We start from the raw sequence: 26,246 nt of genomic DNA on the forward strand, positions 1-26,246 counted from the left end.
CAAATCATTTTTCTATTTTTATTTTGTAATTTGAGAATTTGTAATTTGGAACTTTTGAGAATTATAAAAAATGTAACATGTTGTAGCCTTTTATAAAAAAATTAAAAAAATAATAAAATTTTTCCAACTATCTTATCCCATACTAAAATCTTTTAAAATATTTTAACCAAATAAAATACCAATATGAAACGTTTTAACTTATATTTAGGCAAATATAATTTTATATGAATCTTAACAGCTTCATTAAATTCAAAAATTAGCTAGATCTCAATTAGTGAGTAGTAGTCTTTTTATTTTATGGAGATATAATTTCCGTGATTATCACACGGCAAGACAACCTTTATGAAACAACACGATTGTTTGGTCACCTATTAAGGTTTGTACCTACCTACAAATTAGCAATTTATTGTTAATAAATAATAAATTTTTAATTCAATGAAACGATCAATGATAAGGTTCTCTTAAAAATTAGTAATTAGGCAATTTGTATGACGTATATGTTAAGTGTTTGTCAAATAATCGAAAATTATTGTACATGTATAACGTATACGTAATTCAAGTTGCCTATTTATTAATTTAAGTCAACTTTAACATTAACCGTTCCATTGAGTTAACAATTTATTGTTTATTAACAAATAGAAACATTTGCACCACTAACTCATCCGTTAATAGTGATATTTGACACCTAAAAACACATTCCATGAGGTTTTACCAAAATGCGTGCGATTTTTTTAATTTTTAACCCCCGAACTAAAAAAAAAAGGGATGCTATAAGTTTGACCGCTATGTTTGTGTGTCTCTCATTTTGATTTTTTTGGTCTCGTTTGATAGATAATTTCATGGAGAGTGTTCTTAGCTAGTTTTCAAGTGCATGTTTTGGGTTCCATACCCGAAAAAACTAAAAAATTTGCGATGATGTTCAAAATCTGTTCAATTTGGAAAAGGCTTTAAGAGAAACGGTAATTTAATGGAGAGTCTTCACAGAAATGTTTCAAGTGCGAGTTTAGTGTTCCGCATCCGAAAACTTTGCCGGTGGTTTTTAAATTTTGTAAATTTCACTTGTCCTTTATTTGTAACATGTTTAACTATACTATTGCTGTAGACAAAGGAAGCAATAATGTATATTGCTTCCTTCGAAGATACGAAATCCTCTTGTTATCCAGCCTAGGAAATTTAGTTATAATGCCAATTGGATAATAGTGTCTGTTTACCTTAATTTATTATGATCATTTCATCGCACAATAACAAACTATTAATTGTATAGAATTATCAAAGGTTTTAAATAAATACTACTGTAGTTGGAAAATAAGCACACACTCTACAACTTTTCATAATAGAAGGTAGAATATTTAGGAGCGTCTATCAATTTTTAACAAAGAAATATGACAGAAGAAGTATTTGATCAAATTATTACAAAAGAACAATGTTTGAAATTAGTTGAGAAAACAATTAAAACAAATCAGTTTAAATTGTTGAATTATTCCTTGAAACCGTTGGGTGGTGTGAAAAAGGGATTTTTGGCAACGCATTTAAAAGGAACATTCGACATAAAATGCAGGGAAAAGACACAAACGTTAAATTTTTTCATGAAATTAAAATTGGATGAAAATGATGCTGTTGGGAAATTAAGTAATGATGAAAATGATGTGTACATACGTGAATCGACATTTTTAAAATTGGCGACAAATGATTTTCAAGTGACGTGGGCACCAAAATTCTATGATTATATTGATAATAAACTGATTGTGTTAGAAGATTTATCAGAGCGTGGATTTAAAGTTGCTGATTTGGAAGAGTATGATTTAAATCATTGTTATGTGGGGTTAAAAGCATTAGCCAGTTTTCATGCATTTAGTTTTAAATTTTTACATGATAAACGTTTGGAAAACAATGAGTATTCAATTTTAAAGGAATATCCGTACTTTTTCATGGAAAATTTATTTTCAAATGAGACGGAATTGGGTCGGAAATTTGTAAAAGCAACAAAAGGTGGAATGAATTGTATAATTGAACAAATGCAACTAAAAAATTTTGAGCAAGTACAAATGAAATTAAATGAAATATTTGATCGTATGCCAGATGAAATAAAACCAAAGGAAAATAAATACCATGTGATTTCGCATGGTGATTTGTGGGCTAATAATATTATGTTTTCACATGAAAATAATGTTCCAAAACAATGTTGTATGGTTGATTATCAAATACTACGTTATCTTCCACCTACTGTTGATCTACAATTTTTTTTAAGTGTAAACTCTCCCCCAAGTTTACGGGCAAAACATTTTCGTGAATTATTAGAATATTATTATCAACAATTATCACAAGAGTTAAATGTGTTTGGTTTGGATTCGAATGAAATTTATCCAAAAGAAATATTTGAGCAAAGTTGTATCGATACAGTTGTGCTGTCCGTGATGTTTGCAACCTGGTATAAACCTCTTTTACTATTGCCTCGGCATAAAATGATTACTTATCTTTCTGATCCTGCCTACAGTGAGGAAGTTATGTATGGTGATCGTGCGAAATATATTAAAGAAGAATTGGAAATCAATCACGTTTACAAAGAAAAAATATTTAAAGAATTTCAGGTGTTAATTGATATAACTGCATAATGCATTTAATGCATGCCTTGAAGTATTGATTAGGATTAAAAATGGTTTTGTAATAAAAACAACTGTGTTTAAATCAATTTTAAATCAACTTAGAAGAAATCTCGATTACTTAAATATTATCTGATATAACTATTAGAAGAAATAAAATAGTCCAATGACTCATGAGCTATTTTTTAAGAAAGTATGAATTTATTATATTTAACTCAATAAAATGTTTTAATTAATTTTAATTGTTGTTTTTTAATATAAATTAGTTAATAAAAATAATTATTACATTTTTTAAAATCCATTAAGAATCCATTTATGCATTCCAACGAGACAACGACGTAATTTTTGTAATTATAGAAATTTAATAAAATTAATTATAAATATGTTATATATAAATGAATATATAATAAAAATTAATCATATAATCGTAATAGATTCTGTCGATTTTGAGATATAAATCAAAACGGCAAGATAATTCGGCAAGAATGTCGATTATTGTCTGATAATTAAAGATGAAATGCCTTAAAAATTTAAAGAATTTAAAGAATTCGTATCTTTGAAAATAAGTTTATCTTATATATTATTTCTTTAACGTTTTTTCCTGCCCATACCATGTACCCTTTATACCTTTATAAAATTCCATGTTTTTCTACCCCTCACTTTCAAACCTATCGCACTGCTTACTGGCATAAAATAGACTAACAGTCTAAAAATGTACCGCTTAGGAAATAACAGATTGGAGAAATAATATTAAGATTTAATTTTGTTTATTGTGTAATTTGTGTATCATATCTGTAATGAAATTGCCTATAAATAAAAATAAAGTAAATTACATATACTGTTGATATTTATCATTGTTTTTAACCAGGGTAACGCACGAGCCGAGCTAGCAAAAACATATTGCTATATGCGTACACTATTTGTAACAACAGTCATGCTACTGTACAAAATACTTATACATTGTATAGATACATATACTAATTATACACACACAGCTGCTTAATTTTTATTTTATTTAAGGTCGCTTTTTAACAACAATAAGTTATTAGCGACCGCAGAAAGATACATTTATGAATTGCTCTTGTCTTTATATTTAAAATTATTCATAAATTAAGGTATTAGGATTTTTATTCAAAACTTATATAAAAGTAAATGATTAAACTCTAAAAATTGCTTAAAAACTTTAAAGCTGCTTAACCGATTTTAAAAATTCTTTCAGTAAAAAAAAAGCCACATTGTCAGCAGTAACTTAATATGTATTTTATTTTAAAAAAAGTTTAGGTTTCCAAGAAATTAAAACCGATGAAATTTGTTTGTAATGAAGTTATACATTATCAGCTAGTAACATGGGTCTTATTTTATTTTCATAAAAATTTCGGATTGATTAATGACGATTAGGGAAGTGAAGGCTCAGCAAAGCGCGTGAGTAACTGCTAGTAATTCAATAAAAATTTATTTTAATTGTTCATAATTAATATTTGCAAAGCTAAATTTAAAACAATGCATTTTATTATTTTCTTAATATATGTGCTATGTAATAAACTCAATATTTGACTTTATTATTAAAGAAATGCAAAATGATTAAATTTTTTAAAGATTTATAATCATTTTTATGAAAAAATCGCAAGGTTATTTATAATTGTGATAATAAACACAATTTTTTTAATTTCCAAGACAAAAGTTGACAGCATACCTTATGGGTTCTGTAAGGGATTTACTGACCTAAGGAAGCGCGAATCCAGAGGGGAATATTTGAATTAACTAGCAAAAAACATGGATCAAAATTACCCTAGAAACCAGGTTCTATAAAACAATTGTTTTTGATTTCCTCGATTTTTCAAAAGGAAAAATATTTCTTTTTCATTTTCTAGATTTTGTAAATGAACATGATTTTGTAAAAAAATCTTTGGCCCAAAAAGATACAAAATTAGGTTCCTTTAAAAATTAATTGGTTGAGTAATTTCTGAAATATGGACTAAAATCACATAAAAAGGGTGATAAATTCAGATCAATTTCTTCAGTCTTTACAAGAGAAACTTTTCCACTTGACTATTTTAAGAAGAATTTTTCGATATACAATAATTTTTGTATATCTTTAGTACAAATGACAAACAAAACAAATTACGTTAATATACTTCATTCCCTTAAGTCTCCAAGCTACCTGTTCGCTTACCTCAGATGAAATACCAAACTTCTTAAAGGTAAGGAATACTGAAATGTTGAGCTAAGGAAAAGGCTGAAACACTCTAATACAAATCGAAAAGGCTTTGGGCAAAGAAAATTTTATTTTTCTGGGTCTAAAAAATGAAATAACTTCAAATTGGAGTATTTTATATCAGTTTGATTAATTAAGGAGTTTGATAATAATTAAAGCCGATACTCTATAAAATGTTAATCATGTTATCGATTCTCTTCTAAAAATATCGTGATTTTAAAGATCACAAAGTTCATAGTGTTTAAATTTTTTATAATTTTACTATCAAAAAAATAATTTGTGATGATGGATAACAAATTACCAAAAATAAAGTCAAGGTAATTATAAATGACCTAAGACGATAATTTTAATAATATTTATGCGTTAAAAAATCAAAAATATTTTCAGTCAATGAAATACCATGGCTAAGATATATTACATATTTTCAATTGTTCTATTTGCTTCAGTTTTGTTGGGTAAGAAAATTATTTGGAAAAATTTTATAATTAAGAATCGATTCTGAAAAGCTTTTGCATGCGTTTGTGTAATATTTTGAATGATTTGAGTATATATTAGCAAATTTCCGAAGGAAATGGAGCTATTGCTTTTGTACTGTTAATGGTATTTTGGAAAAATTTCTTCAAATGTTCATCGATCATACCTCATAGATGTCAAAAATGACCATCGTTAAAATTTATATACATATATGTATATACATATGTATATATACGTTTATGTGTCTTATTTGAATAAAATTTGGTATCAAGAAGGGTTTTGGTATTTTAAAGGTCAAATTCGTTAATGAAAAAAATCGGCCGATAAACAAGGGGTACGGAGGTACGCATAGTTCAAAATTTGAAATTTTTACCAAATATTTTTGTATTTTTTGATCAATTTTAAGCAAAAAAGTACTCTTGTGATTTTTTCATTATTGAAAAATTAAAAATACAATATTCGATTTTAAGAAATGTTTATTTTTGAATCTCTGGGAATTCGCTTATGCGCTACGAATTTTTTTTATATTCATAGATGATAGCTGTTATAATACAAAAATAAATTACGAAACAATTCTTTATATTGAATTTTTCTTACGTATATTAATGATTAATTTTAGGTGCTCCAACAAATGAGACAATTTCAGAAGATGGTGAGAGTACAAGAATTTTAAATGGTAAATCTGCGACAGCAGGACAATTTAAATTTCAAGTTTCAATCCAAGAAAAAAAATCAGGTTTGACTTTTTTAGTGTAATAATAATACTTAAACAATAAAATTTTATTATAGCAGGTGTCCCATTAATCCAGATAAAAAAAAGTATAACGTAGTGCTTTTGAAAGAAAAGAATCAAGTAAAATTAGTTTTATTCTAACCATAAATCGGAGCCCAAACGGTTGTCCAAATTGGTTTTCTGGAAATTGCCTATTGAGTTCAAATAAGTAACCTTCAACATATCTAGCTAGCTGGCATCGTTTATGTTTAGAACTAGGAAGGTTTAGAGCTACTATCTGATAGAACTTTTGTTCTTGATCAATCAAAACATTTTTGGCATATGCTTTCGCTACTGTTTGTCTTGTAGCAATCCAAGAATATCTACCTCTAACTTTATATTTCAAATGCCCCCATCTGTCTGAATAAATCATTATATCTCGGATATTCCGAAAACCAATGAAAATAGAATTAAGATCCTATTCCATTATTCCATGGTATAATTATACTCTACCTCAAACTATCTCATTGGACCTTAAATTTAAGAAGATGCTGGTTTTTTAGAAAGACATACTTCGTTGTTTGAAATTATGAACTATGATACGACTATAGACTTATTTTTGCTTTCTATTTCTGCTGTTAGTATAAGGTTTATGAATAAATGTTTCCCATGAAAATTGTTTGGTATTTTATAAAGAATAACTTTCTAATTTAAAATTTTTCTTCATATTTTATCATGAGTTGATTTTTAAATCTTGCAAGTATTTATTAAATACATATCCAGAGATATTTCGTACAATGAAAGGTTTGAGGATTTTATCAAAATGATCTAATTTATTTTTGGCACATTTGCCGTCCCAACCGGATATATGAAATTTCCATAAAAAGTAAGAAAAATATTTGTTTTTGCTTTTAGGTGGAGCTACAAGTAAATTTTGTGGTGGTGTAATCCTAAATAAACATTGGATTCTTACTGCAGCTCATTGCTTTGAGGGTAGTACTCCAAGCATACATTATCGAATTAATTGTGGTGTAACTGCTGCATATGACTATGGCAAAACATCCCAGGACGTTAAAGTTAAAACTGTTTTTAATCATCCTAATTATGATCCAGAGTAAGGTTTTTGTTTATACGAATGTAACTATAATATTGACTGTAATTGAGACAAAAGTTAAAATCCCACTTTCACTACCTCTGATTTTGAAGAGGGGATATATAAAACTTTTTGCAAAGATTTTGATAAAAAGGGATCAATGTTAAGACGTTGCTATAGCTTAGCAATCAATTTTAATAACTTTAAATTGTCCGATTTGAACTTAAAATTTGCCCAAATTTGTGTCAAGGTTCGATGACAATATAATATTTTAATAATCCTAGTATCCTAACCAGGATCAGATGAAATACTCTTATCTTGATAACCTAATAATATTATCTTCAATAGATCTAATTCATCTCATTAGATTTTTATTAATTCTACTTTTTTATAAGAAACAAAAATTATAATTAAAAAAACTAAAAAAAATACTTTTTATAGCACTAAAAAGTGGATAGTGATTTTAATTGTAATGTAAAATTATTATCTTCTTTTTAGTGCAGTAAAGCGTGTCTTTTAGTTTTTTACACTATAATTTATTTTCCTATTTTTTGTGTAACTTCATAGATAATTAAATTAACCAGCTATTTAATTTTTAGTACGGTAGCCAATGATATTGCATTATTATTATTAGAAGATCCCTTGGAATTCAACAAATATGTTCAACCAATTGAATTACCACCAAAAAGTTATGAAGCTCATGGCGATGGAACAATCATGGGTTGGGGTGCTATTGATAAAATGGAAACAGTTTCTTCACCTGATCTATTATACGCTCAAACATCTGTTTCAACACCTCAAGGTATTATTTCCAAAAAAACTATGGAGTTACATACGCTGCCTCTAGTAAGATACTTGAGGCAGCACTTTCAATTCAAATATTTAAGTATTTCATTGTTCTCAGTAAACCTCGAAATATTTCGTTTTAACTCGATTAAAACCTTTGTTCTCTCTCTTTTTTCGGTGTTTGCTGTGAACTTAGCAAAACAAATACGATTATACCTATCTCTTCTTATGGCAAAATGAGGAGGAAGGTAAACTTGTAATAAATTTATTACTTTTCTGGCTTATTATAAGTAATTCCATAAGTACTAGTAAAAAGGCTTCTTACGTATTTCTACCCTAAAAATTTTGTATATTTGAATCTTATTTTGGAATAGATTCTCTTTTTATAAAATTAAATTATAAGCAAAATCAATTTAAAAGAATCATCTTAGCTTACAGTAGTTCGACCGTCACGTGACTAGTCAACTTGTCAACTAGGCAATTTGTATGACGTAAATGTAATAAAATATCGTAAAAGCGTCAAAAACCAAAGTTTTTTCTGTTTTCTTTTTGGAAAGCGTCGTAAGGTAAAGTTATTTATAACAGAATCTGTGATAAATTTTCTTCATGATGAAAACTTTTTTGATTCTCAATCACCGATTAATTTTTGTACAAGTATTGTGAGATTTTCCATAAGGTGTTGTGTTAAAAATCACAATTTTAAAATGAAAAATTCAAAATTTTCTTTTAGAATGTAAGAAATTCTTTGAAATAACCAGTTCACAAATATGCCTTGGTCTTCATAACAAAAATAACGCCTGCTTTGGAGATTCTGGTGGTCCATTCGTTCAAGATGTGGTAAGTTTAGTAAATCTTTGGCATAAAATAAACCAAAGAAAAAACAGTATCTATACTTACATTAAAAAAATTATTTGTGACTTTTAAGGATGGAACTTTACGTGTTGTGGGTGTTACATCGTACGGAGAATATGGATGCGATGCAGATAAACCAATAGTATATACAAAAGTAACAGCATTTTTAGATTTTATCGCTGACACAATTAACAAAAATTCCAAAGGATTAACTTTAGTTGATTAAAATATCAAAATGTTGTTTAATAAAAATTAAATATTTACATAAAAATAAAACTATGTTGCATTTATTTAAATTATCCAAACTAATATTATAAATGTGAATGGAATTCTGTCTGTTTGTTTGTCTGTTACGTTTTCACGTATAATCCGTTTTATCAATTTTGATGAATTTTGACATGGGCTGCTTTTTATAAAAAAAAAACTTGAAGGGAATGAAAGTTTGTATGGGAAATCAATCATTTCTTAAGTTTGGAATAGAAAAATTTGGAACCCATCTATCGATAAATATACTAGCTGACTTTAATGATTCACTTAAAACAACGAGGGGTCATTTTACCATGAGGGATCATTATAGAGCACTTTTCCTTATGTGTATTTAAAATTGAAGACACTCAGCGAAGCGGGTAGGTAACTACCCGCTAGTTAAATATTATAATTTTAATCTGCTAGACAGAATTTAGGTTATTTTACTAACGCCCATTGAACTTAAGTTAACGTAACGAGGTGCTAGAGCAGTTGCAATGTCATCCTAAGTTCAATAAGGAAACAAATATGCGAAATTTAGCCGCCTTAAAATAAAATCTTGAAAACGTTGCCAAATCTTTTTTATGGAATTTTTACAGTGTTTTATGAAATGAAAAAATATGATCAAATTTTTTCCAATTTAGATAAAAACTTCTTTAAATAGGATTGGACATGGAAGGATTGAAATAATTGCATGAATTAGGATGTTTTTTTTATTTTTTATTTTATTTTATATTGAATTTAAAATAAAAATCAATAATTATACATTTCATAATTTGAATGTAATAATATGTAATTATTAATATGAATGTCATAAAATATAATTACATTAATATTGCTAAAATTTATATTTTGTAAATAATCATTAAGGCTACTATACATAGAATGGAAACTTGCTGTTTTGAATACTTACAGTAAAACCCTGACTTATACTATCCTGTTTAATAACATGAATTTAAAGTTACGTAATTTACAAATACACCATATACTTCTATTTTCACCGGATTATTTAAGAATCGTTAGTTTATAATAAATCTAAGCATATTTATAGCCAATAATAGATAGTGAACGAACTAGCTAACTGTTTTATTTTACAACTTAAAGATTTACAGCCGTTAGTTTAAGTCTATAGATTAAAAATCCAAATGAATAGTTTCAGAGAGTGACTACGAAATATGACCCAAAAATTTATTACAAGTGAAATTTACAAAATTTAATTAAACCCTCGACAAATGCGATTTATTCCTTGTAAACCGATTTTTGGAAACTTAACTATAAAATGTTCTCAATCAAGTAGGTTCGACCGTTTAGGGCATACGATGCCCCTGAGAAACACGAAGACGCACAGATAAACATTTTAAACTTATAACACTCCTCCTTAAATCAATATCAAAGTGATGGTCAAGGACATCAGATGAGATGAAAAGGATACTTAGAGAGCTATCCTTTTTGGGACAAAGTTTTGGAAATATTTTAATTGAAATGGATATATTTGAGTTCAGTTTGTTCTTTTGAATTATTGTTTTGAATTAACTAATTATTTTACCATTTCAATTTTCAAAATGAATTAGCAAGGTTTATTTGACTATTCATTCCCACAGTTATTATTTATATGTTAAAATTATATACGTCATGCCTTTTCCAAACTGAATTGTTATTGAAAATCATACCTCAGATAGGTCGTTCAAAACGAAATGACTTTTCAACTAATTAGCTTTCATCAGGCGCTAAATAACGATTTGACTCGTAAACATTGTTAGTTTATAATCCTACGAAAATAAAAGCGTAATATAGTAAATTTTGTTGTTTGTTTAAAACCTATCGTTAGTTTACAATCTGACTAGATTTATTATAAACTAACTTTTCTTAAATAATCCGGTGGCATATACACTGTCTCATATACAATAGTGTATGTACATGTGCGGATCCATAAAAGTTTTTTGGCGGTGCAACATGATCGTTTATGAGTATTTTTTGAGTAATTATTACCTCTTTCAAAAATTGAGAAAAAATCAAATTGTTAAAATTTGGTTTCATGTAATTATTCTGGTGATATCTCGAAAAATACTTACTATCTAATGGTCAAAGACGTTGAATTTTGTTTTTTTTGGCCTTGAATTACCGTAAATAATCAATAATCATTAATATCTGGTTAAATTTACTATTGAAAATTTCCTTAGGTATAGATATTATTCCGAGATACCATTCGTCCCCCGTCGTATAAGATAATAGTCGATATTTCCGAAACTACCACCCTAATCGTAAAAGAGATCCAATTTATGTATTTTCTGGTTCAAAATAGTCTAGAAAATAAATGCCTGGTAGATGACTCGCTTTTCCCGAATTAATTAACAAGATACATGCATTCTCTAAACAAACAAGTTTCCATTCTAATATACATAACATAATCTCTTATCTTTTGTATTATTTAATTAATTATTATTGCTAAACTATGATTGGTTTTTTGATTGTTTTATTACAATATGTTTCACAACAATTTTCACTTTATTATGTTTTTACAGAGTTTGCTATAAATAATATTCATAAAGTTTAGTTTTTTTTTATTAAAAATTATAGTCCGCGAGCATACACCCAAAAAACTTACTGATTACATCACCGTCGTGAATATATGTGTTTTTTTAAGCTTGTGTTTATCGTCTTAATAGAAACATTATCGGTAGAAAGGCAATCATTTTACGGGTCCTGAGAAATCTTTGATTGCGTGCCCGAGCTTCAAATTAAAAAGTTTTTGTTGTTAGTTATTCTAACAAAAAGATAATCGAAAAATAATTTTGCCTGACCACATAACGCATAACTTTTAGAGCAGGTACCCCATTTTATTGAAGGTCGGGTAAAATGTTATTTCATTTTATATTCGCTTATCTTTCTGTGAGAAAATAATAAGAGAACAGATATATTTTAATTAATTTAAAGCTTAGCCGAGTATTTTTTATTGTAATACGCTAACCATAAGGACATAAAAACCCTTAAAAAAAGTCTCAACGATTATATAATCAATAAGGACTATTAATTGAAAAGTTTTTTATGAACTGTAAATTGTAAGAAATTAAAGCTTTTTACATTTTTCCATATCATCAGATTTCCGTAATTTTCCTGTTTATTATAGCCATGTAGTACGAGAATCGAATCATATACTATGAGAGTGTACACAAGAATAATATTTCAATTCTGAGTTGTTATATTATTCTGTTTAAGATTTAAAATTCTATTTTATGAATATTTCGACACATACTTGAGAAATTTTATTTGTTTTTCATAATGAGCAAATGAGTATGAAATGTTCTGGTAAGTTTGTATTGAAGCAACGATATATAGGTACTGTCCCGAACCTAGGTATAGTACCGAACTTAAAAAGTTTTGTATTTTCTCGAAATTTCAAACAGGTACTGTGATGTCAGTGTTACGCTAGCTATAACTAATGTGCTTAATTCCGGGACCAAGGCTCCACATTCTTGAGCCTTCAGATATGATAGAGCAAAATTAAAGTTTTTGGATTCTGATGACGTCATAAAGTTAAAAAATTCGATTCGATACATAGGCAAATTTGATTCGATCTTATTAGAATTTTTTTTTTGACCCACTAATTTTGGGTCATTCTTTTCAGCTGTGATGTCAATTTTTCGCTAGCTATCACTTATATGCTTAACTCCCGGGCCAGGACTCCACATTCTTGAAACCTGTTAGAGCTTGGTTAATTTTGATCTCAAATTTGAAAAGTTTGACTCAAATTTAGTAGGATTATATACTTGGTTTATCAAAAATACCAATATGGAACTATTTGATACCTTTTTAATGAACAGCGAATATATTAATTAATCCAATTTTGTTTGTATTACTCTGTATTATTTATTTTATTTATTATCAACAAAATTTCGATTTTGGATGTTAATCAGTTCCTTGTGCAAAATACCCCAGTATCATTTAGGAAAGTAATGAGTTTCTTGTTTTGCTCGGAAACGTAGAGAGAGAAATCAATACTTTAATTTGATACTCTATCATAATTATATTTAAAAAGTTAAAATACTATCGGTAGACGAATTTTCATCAAAATTGTTAGAGTCGATTCCGATATATATAAGGCGCAACATAAGCACTTGCCACCGGCGCTATGTACCTTCGTTACGGCCCTGGATATTTATTAAAAAATCACAAATTACAAGCTATCGGATGATATATATTTCATTCAAATCCAATCATTTTTCGCCGAGATATATATCTTATATACTTATTCGAAATTTCGAGAAAATTTTTAAGTGTGCGCTACTTTTTGCGGGGTAGTATATAATAATTAGACATAAGACCGAGGAAGAAAATTTTGCTTCGATACAAATTTACCTGCAATAAAAAATGATAAATACCTGCTTCAGTAGATACATAACTGCTAAATTATATAAAGTAGGTATCTAACTTTTATTGGACAGTCGATTTTTTTTTTTTGAAATAAAATGCAAGACTAATTTTAATTATTTACAGCAACAAATTGAATCTTACGAATTAAACGTAACAATTAATTATTATCTATTACTTTATCCAAGTTGTCATTCAAGTTGCAATAACGTGTGATTATAAATTAGATGATAACGATTTGAATAAAATCAGTAAAATCGAAATTACTAAAAATCAACATTTTTACAAAATTGGGACATAAAATAATTGTTATAGTCAAATTAAACTTCTTGTGATTATTCTTTGGTCATTTTTTGATAAATACATTCTTTTAAAGGAAATGAAATTTTTTTGTATAACTGTTTATTAGGTGAAGTAACCAATTTGAGTATCCCAGTAATATATTTTATTTCATTAACTACGATATACACCAATAGATTTCATTTAAATAAAAACGTCGTTTTATTAGTGTTTTCAGGAAAAACTGAAACATAAACTGAAAAATATGACTCTTCTTGACATCTATTGGTGTATATCGTAGTTAACGAAATAAAATACATTACCGGGACATTCAAATTTGTATTTGTGTGGAGTCATTTTAAACACTCTTACATTAGTGATAAAATTTTTGTCTTTTTACCTCAAAAAATACCGAGCAAAGCTCGGTCATTCAGATATTGAATATTTAAGAGGAGTCTTAATAATAAAGTTTCACAATCAAATAATGATTTCACGCCATTGAAAATGTGTATAGAACCGTCTTAACAGAATAAATAGTTCTATATAATAAGATTACGTTACAAAATGTGTTTGACAGATAGAATTATTTTATCTAGAAGTTTTGACATATTTTCGGTAAATTTAACTTGTGTACGTATATTATATTTCTAGGTTTTCTTCATAAGATCCAAGTTTTTTTTAAGACTATTCAAATTATTACAAAATTGTACATTTATTTCGATCTAATGCCTCTTGTATATTATCAATGACCGGTGAATTCTCTTTCATTTCAACCGATTCAACCATTAACATTAATTCTTTAAATACTGAAACAATACGCCAATTATATTTGGCACTACACTCAATATAACCACATTTCCAATGTTTTTTCACTAAATTTGCAATATCCGTTGCTACCGCTGATGGTTCGTGTTGATTCGATGATGATGACGATGAATTATTTGATGATAAACAATTACTACTATTACCATTATTGCTATTAAATCCGCCTGGCATATTTTTATCTGCAACTAAATCATGTTTATTACCCACAACTAATACAGGTATATTACGCATATCACGTGATTCAAAAATTTGTTCTTTTAATGTTCGTACATATTGAAAAGTATCAATATTGGATAGATCAAAAACTAATATATATGCGGTGGCTGAACGTAGACCATAAAATCGGAAATCCGTCCATTCATAATATGAATTGACTGGAAAATATGGTATGACGGGTAAATCACTTATTTTTATCTCATAAAGATGTTCATTAATTATCACTGATGGATAATATGTATGTTTACGATCCGTTGGACAATAATCTTCTGAGAAATTATTCCATACAAATTGCTGTTGTGATGTGGTGTAATAATAATGTTGGTAATATCATTTCATTACATACAAGTTGATGAGTTGATGATGGGAAGAAAATACATGGAACAAAAAAAATTACAATTATTAATTTTATTTTCAAGGCAGACATGTTTAAATGAAAATGTGTTTTGTTTATAGATAGGACTCAAAAATTATGAAAATAGAATAACGTGTTTGGTAATCGGAAAAAATACATCGGAAATTTTATAGACCCTGAGTATTGTTGTAATTACGAGTTCGTTGGGTTGATTGAGTTTGTCGACTAAATAGAAGTTGGTTCTTTTCTGAAGTTTTAAGCCTTTGCGTGTTCAAAAATGGGACACTATTACAGAAATGATTTCTATCTATTTTTTCTTAAATATAAACTTTTTACCCGAATCGATTTCTGTATTCTAATTCATATCACAAACGCCAGAGCATTCAACATTCTGGGTTTCATACAATTGTTTGCTCTATTGCCCAAAGTACGATCTACTCGGCTGCATTTCTGCGAGAAGTTCGACTTTTGTGGCTTAATCCTCGACCAGAATGTTGAATACTCTGGCATATGTGATATAAAAGCCTGGAAGGGATATGTGGCCTGGAAGACTGTAGTTTCGGAGAATCAAGGAAAAAAAATTTACAGCAAAAACTTTCTCTAACTTATAATACTATCAGGATTATTTATTATCACTGGGCTATTTACCATAACTGTGGACCGGGTCAGCTTTGGTATAGATGAGTAGACCTCATCAACTATTAAAAGAACTAATTTTACGGTAAAAGAGTACAGAAAGAAAAGTAGTACACACAGAAAAGCAAATTAATTATGAATGATCTATCTTAAAAAGCCAAAGTGAGTGGGGGGGGGAGCCTAATTTTAGTATTACAAGAAATAATCTCCCCTTGAAGGGTCTATATGTGTAAGTTACATATTAGCAGAATTAAGGCTAGTACGATTGTAGAAGTAGCTAAAATAACAGAGAGAGGAATAGAAGATATTGCATCTTCTTTGTAGTGACCAGCTTTCAATCTAATCTAGTTTGATTCTCTCGGCCAAACCAGCCTAGAAATAAAACAAAGCTTTCATTCTAAATTATACTTACTATAGCTGTTACCCGGTAGTTTACCAATTTATTCAGTTTATACACAGTTCATAGTATAGTAGAAAGTACAGAAACACCAAACACAGGTTATACGAGTATTTAAACGATTAATTTTGTTAGCTTTTGCTTGTTTGAATATACTATCATTCACTGTGAATGTTTTATAGAATTTACATTATTGTTTAAAATAGACTATTTATACAGTAATGGGAAAAAGTTCGGGAACAGTCAAATCACTTTGAAACTATTCAAGATAAAAGGCTGAATTTTTATTCGAATTTGAGAGGACTATAATACGGATCTTTTTACGAAAATTCCGCTTGCGTAGCCTCCATAGGCGAGACAAAGTACGTTTCTTAAATGGAGTGGGGGGTCGAGTTTTGACTTATTTGAAAGGGTTTTTTAATACGAATATAAGGAAGGGAATTTGAAATTTGCTACGAATTTTTTTTTGTGGGCTTGCGATGACAAAAATAACCAGTGTTAGTAGTTTTTTTGTTACAATAAGCGTATAATAAGGAAATGACGAGCTATGGAGTTTTTGCGTTTGCTATGACACACACACACACGAGCTTTTTTCTTTTTTCAAGCGGGCGTGCGTGTATTTTTGTTGCGCTTAAGGAAACGAAAAACTACTAAAACCGATTCATTTTAATATAAAAAATAATTTGTCTCGTATAGTTTAAAAAAAAAAAAGATTTATATTATAATCCACATGAAAAATTGCGGCTCTTTATTTTGAAACGTTTGAAAAGAATTTGATGGTTGTCGAACTTTTTCCCATCTCTGTATAACATTCAGCTTCTAATCTGCTTCTAGCGTTCACTTTGGTTCGTTCCTCTGTTGATATGTAGATTTTGATTTTAACTATAATCAGCTATAATCCAATTATGTAAATGAAAATACTTTATCTGTAAAATTATGATTATGTTGAAAATACTAAAATTTTTTTTCATATCAGAGTATTATTCTATACAAAGCTAAAAAATAATGAGTATTATTTTAGAAAAAAGGTTTTCATAGTATACCAAATGAGTAAATTGAATGGTTCGTATACCTCGATGACATTAATAACGATAAAAAATAAATCTCATAAAATTTTCCGTTTGAAATTCGACGCAGAAATTGGTATGTTTCAACATATTATTTTGAAACGTATGCTTAGGGTAGCGGGCTCGATTTCCGCCGTCTCAACAAAATAAATTTAATAAATAGTATTGGTGGGCTGGTGTAGTGCATGGTATATGCATAAAGGAGGTGCATAAAGGAGGTGCACTCATCTGAAATTGAGAAGCTGATAAATGAAGTTATCAGCGGAAAGGTGGTAAAACACATATATGGTATCACAATGGGCTCTATAGCCTAAGTGTGTCCTTCGTGGACAGCCAATGTAACCTAACCTATCCTAAGTAAGATGAATACCCGTTTTTGGAGTTCTGTTGCTAAATGACAAAAGTGTAATCCTCAAGAAAATTGTACTTAAAGGTTTATAAGAAGGGCAATTGTTTGGAAAAGGATTTGATGATTAAAAGAGCAAAATTAACGCCCATAAAACTTTTTTATGCACTATATCATGGAGGGGTAATAAAATGAAAGAAATATATATATCAAGTAATTTTACTTCGCCTAAAAAATGGTATGCACAAAATTCTATGCGGATGATTGTTATGCATAAGTTAAAACTGCAAATTCGTTAACGTTTCGCCATAAAAGTATTACGGATGGTTTTTCGCGATTTGTTCTAATAAAATCCCTTAAAGAATAATTTGATTTTACATTTAATAAAGCCAGTGGCCGGTTTTGCTGCACCTTATACATTGTATAATATATACAATTTTATTTAAAAAAATGTTTTATTAATAAAAAAGTGTCTTGTTAATTATGAAGAATCGTTATGAAAAATTTTCATGCGCAAACTCAGAATGTTGCCAAGAAAACATATAACTTTTATATAGTTTGTAAATTGCTATATATGGTTGTTTGACGCTATGATGTCGCGACTTTTCTACATTATTATCATACTTCTGAAAAATATTCTAATCATTATAAATAAAATGAACTATGATTCTACAGAAATTTAAAAAGTAGATTTTCTAATAGAAAATATCTAAATATTTTCAAACATTAACACAAATAAATGTCTGTTTACGATGAATTGTTATTATAATGGACTTTTCAGTTGTAGCTGAATTTGAACCCTTATTAATTCTATTTTGGCACTATTGATTGATAACATAATAGACTTTTAAAACTGTAATATTGAAATGCAGACTTTAATGAAAATAGAAATACATTCATCATACCTGTACAATACTAGTTTTGCCAACAGCCGGTGCACCTAAAAGAATTACTTTAACTAAGTCCAAGGAATCAGGGCTGGGTTCCACTGGTGTACCAATTTGATTTGTAAGACCACTTTTTGAATTTTGTTCAGCATATCCCAATACACCGCCATCAGTGACGCCTGCTGTTCGACCCAGTTCTCTTCTTTCTAAATAGTCCAGGTCCAAAGCTGTAAATCAAGAAGAAAAAGAAATTAATTTCAGTTTTCAATCCATGAATTAAAAAAATTAATAATCATGTTTATTACTTGTAATTTTATCATTAATTACATTGTAAAAGAAGTGAAAATAAACAATTGACTGAGTTAATTAATGAAATACCCTATATAGAAAATGTTGAATATTAGTGTTGCATTTTCTTTTTATAAATAAGAAGAGTTTAAAAAGCAACACAATTATGGCGAACTTTCGACCGACATTTATTTGGTCGAAAGTATTTTCTAGAATTTTTTCCTTTGTCAAGAATATTTCATAATACCACTAATTGAAGCTACCTGCAAATTTTCAACTATCTATCTTTTATAGTTCTGGAGAAAATAGACAGCAAATTTTGGAGCCTAATTTGCGCCCTCAGGGGTAAACAGTGACGTGTACGAAAAATATTTTAAACAAAAGTTGTTTAGTTTTTATAAGAAGGTTTATTATAAGGAACATTTTTTTATTTGAACTTTTGTTCTATCTGCAACGGTTTACAAGATGGGTAATACGTACCCAAGACCCAATAGACCTATGTTGCTCATTTACGAGCTCGATGGCCCTTTTTACGTTCTAAGCAAGCCTAAAAAAATTTATGCTTGATGAAAGTATTCATATCAAAATTATTATTTATTTTTTGTGCATTATTTTACAGTTTCAAAAAAGTTTTTCCATTAAACACTTTTTAGTGATTTTAGTAGTCATTAATAACCAGAGTTACCAAAAGTTTGAAACACTTTATTCCATAATTTTTGAATCCTCCCCCCTCCATGCCATTTAAGGTTGAAAGTTTTTTTCCAATTTAAAACTATAAAGGATGAGATCAGCCAAGAAGCGTTGATAATATTTCCCTTCATTTTTGAATCCTGTCTCTTTTTCCCCAGCCAGGGGAGAAATCTAAATGAGGGCACTCCGAAAACATATCTTATTCAACAGAAAAATTAAAATCGGTTCACATTCAGCGTAGGTATCGCGTAACAAACATACATAGAATACATTTTTTGTCGGATTCATGGTGTCAGAATTGGAATTGTTAAATTGAACTCAAAAATGCAAACAGTTGATGTGAAATGTTTGGGAAATAGGTGGTGTATGTTTGAAATAAAAAACCTATGAACAGACAAAACTGATGTATTGGGGGAGTTAAAATGTATTGACATTATTTATCACCATCATGATAGTAATTGTTTATTCACCTATACTAATTCAGGAATAATTTTCAGCTTTTGACAACTCACAAATAGTTTGGTAAAATTCTACAATACATCAATGCGTCACGTTTACAAAGCTTTAATAAATAATTAGTTCGAATGACCGAATAAATGCTATAAAGGCGTGTATAGTTTAGTTTGTGTTTATTTTTGACGCAGAATATATATGCATTTTATCAATTTGTATCTGTTTGTTCTATACAGGACATGTCAGGCTATAAATCTCATCTCTTTTAAACTGGGAGAATAGTATTAAAAAATAAAAACATTTTTCGATATGAATATGAAATATAGGAATAATCGGTTAAATTTGCGTTTGTATTGGATTTCAATATAGGAATATTTTTTTTGATTATTCATGAAAATTTTGTAACTAGTTTATCAGCGTCTTACAATGGAGTATTAGGTTTTTATATAACATACTCTTTTAGTTTTTCCATGGCTTAGACAACTTAACAGACTGATCTTAATCAGTCAGGTATGTTAGTTCTGACGAAAAACAGCCAAAACTATAATATGACTATTTCAAAAGGAAAATCAAAAGAATTGAAAACATTTCCTATTGAAAACTTATTTTTAAGGATAATACAGACCATTTAGTTTTTAAATTGAAAATTTCTTTAGCAGTGTGCGATTTTATCATAATAGTTTTTTCGTAGGGGGTAAAAAGTCTTGTTTGGTGGTTTTCGTGGCTTGGATCGTAGCACGTTCAAATATCGTATGCTTGTGGCCAAAAAACTCAAAAAATAGTTGAAGGTTGGTTTTTTTTTAAATGGCATTACCTACATACTTTTTGTAGCAGATTCTTGTTCTTAGAGCCAAATATTTGCAGCCAAAATTTGATTTTTAGCGTTTAGCGCGTAGGCCTTCATTTTAAGCGCCTTAATTCAAAAATTTTCTGTTTAAAAAACTATATACTGTATTTTCATTCCCTCTAAAAATGAGCCACATGTGTTTTTGCGTTTTTTAATTTTTCATTCCTTTTAAAAATAAGCACCATGTGTTTTTGAGTTTTTTTATTTTTCATCCTGATTTCGAAATATATGAGGATGGAAACTATTTGAAAATCACTCTCTAATATACAGTTATAGAGGTAAAAGAAAACTTTTAACTTCCAATTAAACTTGCAAGTTACTCTTAGTTCATTAACTTTTTGAAAACATTTCATTTTCTAATCACTCTGTTATGTATTATTATCATTACTAGGATAGTCATAACTTTATGCTACCAAACAAACGTAAAGATAAACATTATTTAATTTAAATAAACAAGTAAACATTCATGGTAAATATTATATCCATCAAAATTATAATAATAATTCAATACATAAATATTTAATCAATATATATATCTCTATATAACCATAATAATATGCACATAGAGATGAACTTTAAATACCTTTAGTATTCGTACCTACAGGGATGGATGCATAATGTATTATTAATAATCCCTTTTAAAATAGATTAATAGAATATTTATAAATATGAACTGAATATGATATATTAAACATAATCGTAGATATAATCCCTATTTAGGCTTGCATTTTTAACTTCCCTTAGGAAAAGCTCTTGTATGGGTCCGAAAATTCAAATGAAATTTTCAATATATCTTTACATTTCAAAGCCAGGTCAATGTACTAACACTACTTTTAGATTGATGTCTGTGTGTACCCATTATGTGCGTTATTGATCTCGAATATATTTGGGCCAATGGCTGCATCAAGAAGATTGACAAAAGTACCATCAAGATATACTGAAAACATTGACAAAAGTAACGAATAGAAATTGAGGGGAGGGACCAGTAAAACTTGAAATTATTAAACAAAAAGTGAGATACTTAAAAAGTGATGTAGTGTCATAGAGATTACATATAAAACTGTTTTGTCCAGAAAAGAGACGGGTAACAATCATTGAATGCTTAACTTCTTCGTTTTTTTATCAATTTTAATGTAACCTTCTAACTTAACTTCTTTATGGGTAATGTGACAATTTTGTTATGAGTCATCTACCAAAATAAATGATCCATGCTACAAAATTTTGCGATGAGGGACAATTTGATAGTAAAAAAGTGATTTTTTTCATGTAAATACGAATGAAACATATTAGAAAGGTCTTTTTGTTCAAAGGAATTGAAGCGGAAATCTCATCCATTTTGCCTGCTAGTTCTCCATTTCTAATGTTAGAAGTATACCATAATAATCTGTATGGATTCATTTATATCCAGATATACGTTTTTTAACCTGTTAACTATGTTCGTTATTCTTTTCTCTTGTTATTATTAATCCTTTTGAGAACAGAGTTAGTGTTGTGTAAGGATGGATATAAGTTGTAATAAATATTTCATTATAATTTGAACCTTTGTAGACCGGGAGCCCATAATGAAGGCAAAACTAATTTTTGTTGGATTGATAAATACAAGATTGGCGAATCTTTCGAGGGTTTGGCTGATTTAAATTTTGCGGGTTTAGTAAGAACCCATAACAATACAATAATACGATATCAAAATAAAATTCGAATATACAGTACATGAACTTCTGGGCCTATAACGATTCTCAGCAAATGCAACCGGTCGAACATAAAAGAAGGCAAAAATAACGTTCAAATGAATCCGATGTTTGACGATTAGTTATTACGGGAATTCGGAAATATTCGACAACTAACTTGTAAGACCAAGACCAATCTTAAGATTACCTTTACGTACCAAAACCAAAATCAAGTGCGATCAAATCGTTAGGAAATTCTGCCCAAAAACAGTGTTTATTGTTATTATTTGAACTTAATGACGAAAAGACGAAATCAAATCCTTTATTTACTGGGTGCTCGCATCTGATTACATTCAGAAAAGTTTGAAACGGCTTAATTTTTATATCTCGACTCTTCCAAGTCAGAATCTTTCAGATTAAGATCAAGACTTTATGTGCAACATCAAGACCAAGACCCTAGAGTCTTGATCTAGATCTTGCTCGTCACTAACAGCAAGTTGAAAAGAATAATAGTATATTGTGTAGCAAATGACCTAAATTGGCAATTACACACGGCGCACGGTTTATTCTCTTTAGATAATATAAATTGGATTAATTTAATCTCTTGAGAATGAACGAAAATTTTGAGATAGTAAAATAAAACTTGTATTCATACACCTATAATACACCTATAATTAAATTATTTTTATTATTTTTTAATTGTTTATTGTATAGCATATACTACCAAAAACCAAATATAAATTCAATGAATTAATTATGCATTATTATATTTTTAAAACTATACGTTTAGCGACCACATTACGATCACTTAGGAGAACATGAAAAATTAGTGGAATTCATCAGGGAATAGTATATTAAAGCCTCGTGAATGTCAGTTGCGGTTCCGTGAGGGGGGCGTGGAAGCCCGCTGACATATGCATCTATTCACAGTTGCATATAAGCTATGATCAAGTAAATTTTTAGTTGAGAGGAAATCATTGAAACAACGAATTTTTATTTCATGCGATCAGCTGACGGATAATAGACCATGTAGTCAGCTGATTGTTTTACACTTACCGTCACTCATCCCAACGGAACTGCAGCTGATGTTCGCTACACTTTATTATACTATTATCTGATGCATTCTGAGAGAAACGAGGTAATGAAAATCTGTCACTGGCTCACGGACTAAACGATTTCCTACATTTAGTTGTAGGTATAACAGACTGTGTTGAATATGAATGCATGAATTAATTGTTGGATTATAGTTACATATATAAGGTAGATATCTAAATTATAGACATGGTATTCAATATATACCATAATAATATATTTCATCATCTGTGCTCCCAAACATGAATAATCACAAACTAATGTTGGCGTATAATATTTCATCCTGTGATAGGTAATTAATGTTTAAATACAGAATACATTATTAATACCTGGAATCGAGAATATTATTTCACAACAGCTTAAACTAATTGTTTAAATATCCACTTTGGTAGGACCGGTAGGTTCTCTCCATGATTCGTTTTTCAAAATTCAAGAATCTTTGGAAAAAAGTTGTCTGTGAGTCAATATTCTCAAAAATTCAAGAAATTTGAAAGGTTTGATATATAAATAGTCTATAAATTGGTCTGATATATAAATGTCTTGAACTGTATCTACCTACTGGCAGTCACTTGAGCGAAATTATAGGACTTAAACTATTAACGTAAATCTAAATCTTAAATTTAGTACACTCTGTCTATCTAATCTGTTTGGTTTTCCGAAATTTTCTAAGAGATTGATTTCTTCCACCCTTGGGTGTTGTTAAAGGCGAGTGAAGTAACTGTCACTGAACCGCGAAATTATTCACACTCTCTGGAAAATTCGAGACTACGGTGAATGTAGTCATTCACGGATATACCACGGCGATTCACCAATTGCTTGTAACACATTTGATTGAAACTTCTGAAGATTCGATGTTACTATTTCTAGCAGTTTTCCATAATTGGATCCCATAAGTCCGCAAAGGTTTTAAAATTATTTTGTTCACTAGTACTTTATTGTCTATAATGATAAATTTGATTAATGGCTTAATACTATAGTTTAGAAAATTTTAAATTCAATTATTTTCTCTTAGACCAAATATGTTTGTACTGTGTGAGCCCTCTACCTAAATAAATTCGCAGATATTTCACTTCATTGTGAAACATTTACATTTTCAGATTGAAAATAAGAAAATAAGCGTAATAAATTATTTTAATACCAGTTTGTTATCCGCCCGCTTCAGTGGGCTTAAAAGTAAAAACCACCGCTTCACAGCTCAAATATATGCAAAGTTTTCAATTTTTTAAAGTTTAAAATAGTCATAATTGATTGAGTGTTTCAGAAAAGATGGCCATGAATTATTTTACTTACAATTTTAAATTTTTACAGAAATCTTTAATTATGGTTCAAAATGATAATCATAGATGGGACAGTTAATGCCAAACTAAATTTGATTTTTTATTTAAAAAAAATATTTTTAAAAATTATAGCTTATGTGTTATTCTTAAATTTGCTATATTGTTGTACAGTTTCATTCAAATCCATTCGCTAGTTTTTGCGTGAAAGCATGACAAACAAACAAACAAACAAACATCCTTACTTTCTCGGTTATAATATGTAGGGATAAGTTATTATGTATATAATGGTAAAATCTTATTGAAAAGCCCTGTATAACAAGTACATTATGGGAAATTTTGATGATACTTGAGTACACTATAAAATATTATGCTATATTATATACGATCAATTTAACATGTAAGAATATTTTATTATAAATAGATGAGTTTTAATTAAAACTGTTAAGTGCTATAAATTAGTTGTTCTAATTAAAATTTGACATGTGATTTCACTGTAAATACCATTTTTATAGTTTCATTTCTTCTAGAAACTGTAGCAGTTAATTATATTATTAATTATGTTCAGCTGCACCTATGTTTACAATCATGTTCAACGTCATAACGAGTATTTTCTGCTTCTTAACAAAACAGCAAAATGTGAAAAAATTTAATTTAAATATTTGTATTTTTATACCATGTATATATGGAATATATCATAGTATATTCAGTTTAGTCCAAAGTTTGTAACGCTTAAAAATATTGATGCTACTAACAAAATTTTGGTATAGGTGTTCATAGAATCACCTAGTTGGTCCATTTCCGCTTGTCTGTCTGTCTCTCCGAAAGCACGATAACTCAAAAACGAAAAGATATATCAAGCTGGAATTAAAGCGTACTTGGACGTAAAAAGTGAGGTCCAGTTCGTAATTTAACAACATAGATTAATTGGGTCTAGGATCTGTAGGACTTATCTTGTTATCCGTTAGAAATAGAACAAAAGTTTAAATGTAAAAATGTTTCTTATAAAAAAATAAATAACTTTTGCTTGAAACATTTTTTTGTAAACATCACTGTTTACCCACGATGCGAGGGCGCAAATTTGGTGCAAATCTTAAAGTATGTATTCTATTAATATGGGAATATCAGTTATTTGTGTGTGGCTATTTAAGAGTGGATATCTTTTTTTACTTAAGTGACGTCAAAAAACATACGATTGCATCGTCTATACTGTCTATGCATGGTATTTCAACAATTAATTCAGTCAATTCTTTGTTTTCACTTGTTTTATATTAATATGTAATTCTATATCATTAATGAAACTGAATGAAGAAGTACAAATACATAAATAAATGTTAAAAGATTGAAGTCAAGAATCTTTCAAGAATTACTTATCGTTCCAGGAGTATCCAGAAAGCCTAGAAATGTTTGAATAACTCTAGAAAAACTCATTATTGTGAGATAAATGAAAATACAATTTATTTGTTTATAAATAATTAAAGTTTCTAAAGAAGTATATAAATACATAATATATAAATGCAGACAGAAATTCATATATTATTAAATTAATAAATGCGAAAGCAAATTTGCTGCATTTTCCAC

General features: G+C 28.7%; 3 protein-coding genes across 3 annotated transcripts in view; 2 read left to right on the plus strand and 1 right to left on the minus strand.

Annotated features, from left to right (window-relative positions):
• The first annotated feature begins 1,327 nt into the window (after window positions 1-1,327).
• Window positions 1,328-2,662, plus strand: LOC123300691. Its single transcript, XM_044883307.1, has one exon. It carries the CDS (start codon window positions 1,383-1,385, stop codon window positions 2,610-2,612), a length of 1,230 nt encoding a protein of 409 aa, XP_044739242.1. The 5' UTR covers window positions 1,328-1,382; the 3' UTR covers window positions 2,613-2,662.
• Window positions 2,663-5,193: 2,531 nt separating this feature from the next.
• LOC123299688 (kallikrein-7-like) lies at window positions 5,194-8,989 on the plus strand. The gene is made up of 6 exons (XM_044881987.1): window positions 5,194-5,270; window positions 5,909-6,025; window positions 6,917-7,115; window positions 7,694-7,896; window positions 8,611-8,717; window positions 8,806-8,989. Exons 1-6 carry the CDS (start codon window positions 5,216-5,218, stop codon window positions 8,956-8,958), a joined length of 834 nt encoding a protein of 277 aa, XP_044737922.1. The 5' UTR covers window positions 5,194-5,215; the 3' UTR covers window positions 8,959-8,989.
• Window positions 8,990-14,321: 5,332 nt separating this feature from the next.
• Window positions 14,322-26,246, minus strand: part of LOC123301130 (ras-like protein family member 10B) — a 122,190-nt gene continuing 110,265 nt past the window's right edge. The window contains exons 3-4 of the mRNA XM_044883864.1: window positions 18,373-18,581; window positions 14,322-14,960 (exon numbers count right to left, since the gene is read on the minus strand). Coding sequence (XP_044739799.1) covers window positions 14,322-14,960; window positions 18,373-18,581 — 848 coding nt within the window. The remainder of the gene's footprint in view (window positions 14,961-18,372; window positions 18,582-26,246) is intronic.

This window comes from Chrysoperla carnea, chromosome 5 (genome assembly GCF_905475395.1).
Source record: "Chrysoperla carnea chromosome 5, inChrCarn1.1, whole genome shotgun sequence".
Lineage (NCBI taxonomy): Eukaryota > Metazoa > Arthropoda > Insecta > Neuroptera > Chrysopidae > Chrysoperla > Chrysoperla carnea.

Bases quoted from the DNA above. Each gene is read 5' to 3' on its own strand.
- LOC123299688 (XM_044881987.1), top strand. From the start codon at position 5,216: ATGGCTAAGATATATTACATATTTTCAATTGTTCTATTTGCTTCAGTT. The intron at 5,271-5,908 runs GTAAGAAAATTA...GATTAATTTTAG, and splicing joins ATTTGCTTCAGTTTTGTTGG to GTGCTCCAACAAATGAGACA. The intron at 8,718-8,805 runs GTAAGTTTAGTA...GTGACTTTTAAG, and splicing joins GTCCATTCGTTCAAGATGTG to GATGGAACTTTACGTGTTGT.
- LOC123300691 (XM_044883307.1), top strand. From the start codon at position 1,383: ATGACAGAAGAAGTATTTGATCAAATTATTACAAAAGAACAATGTTTG.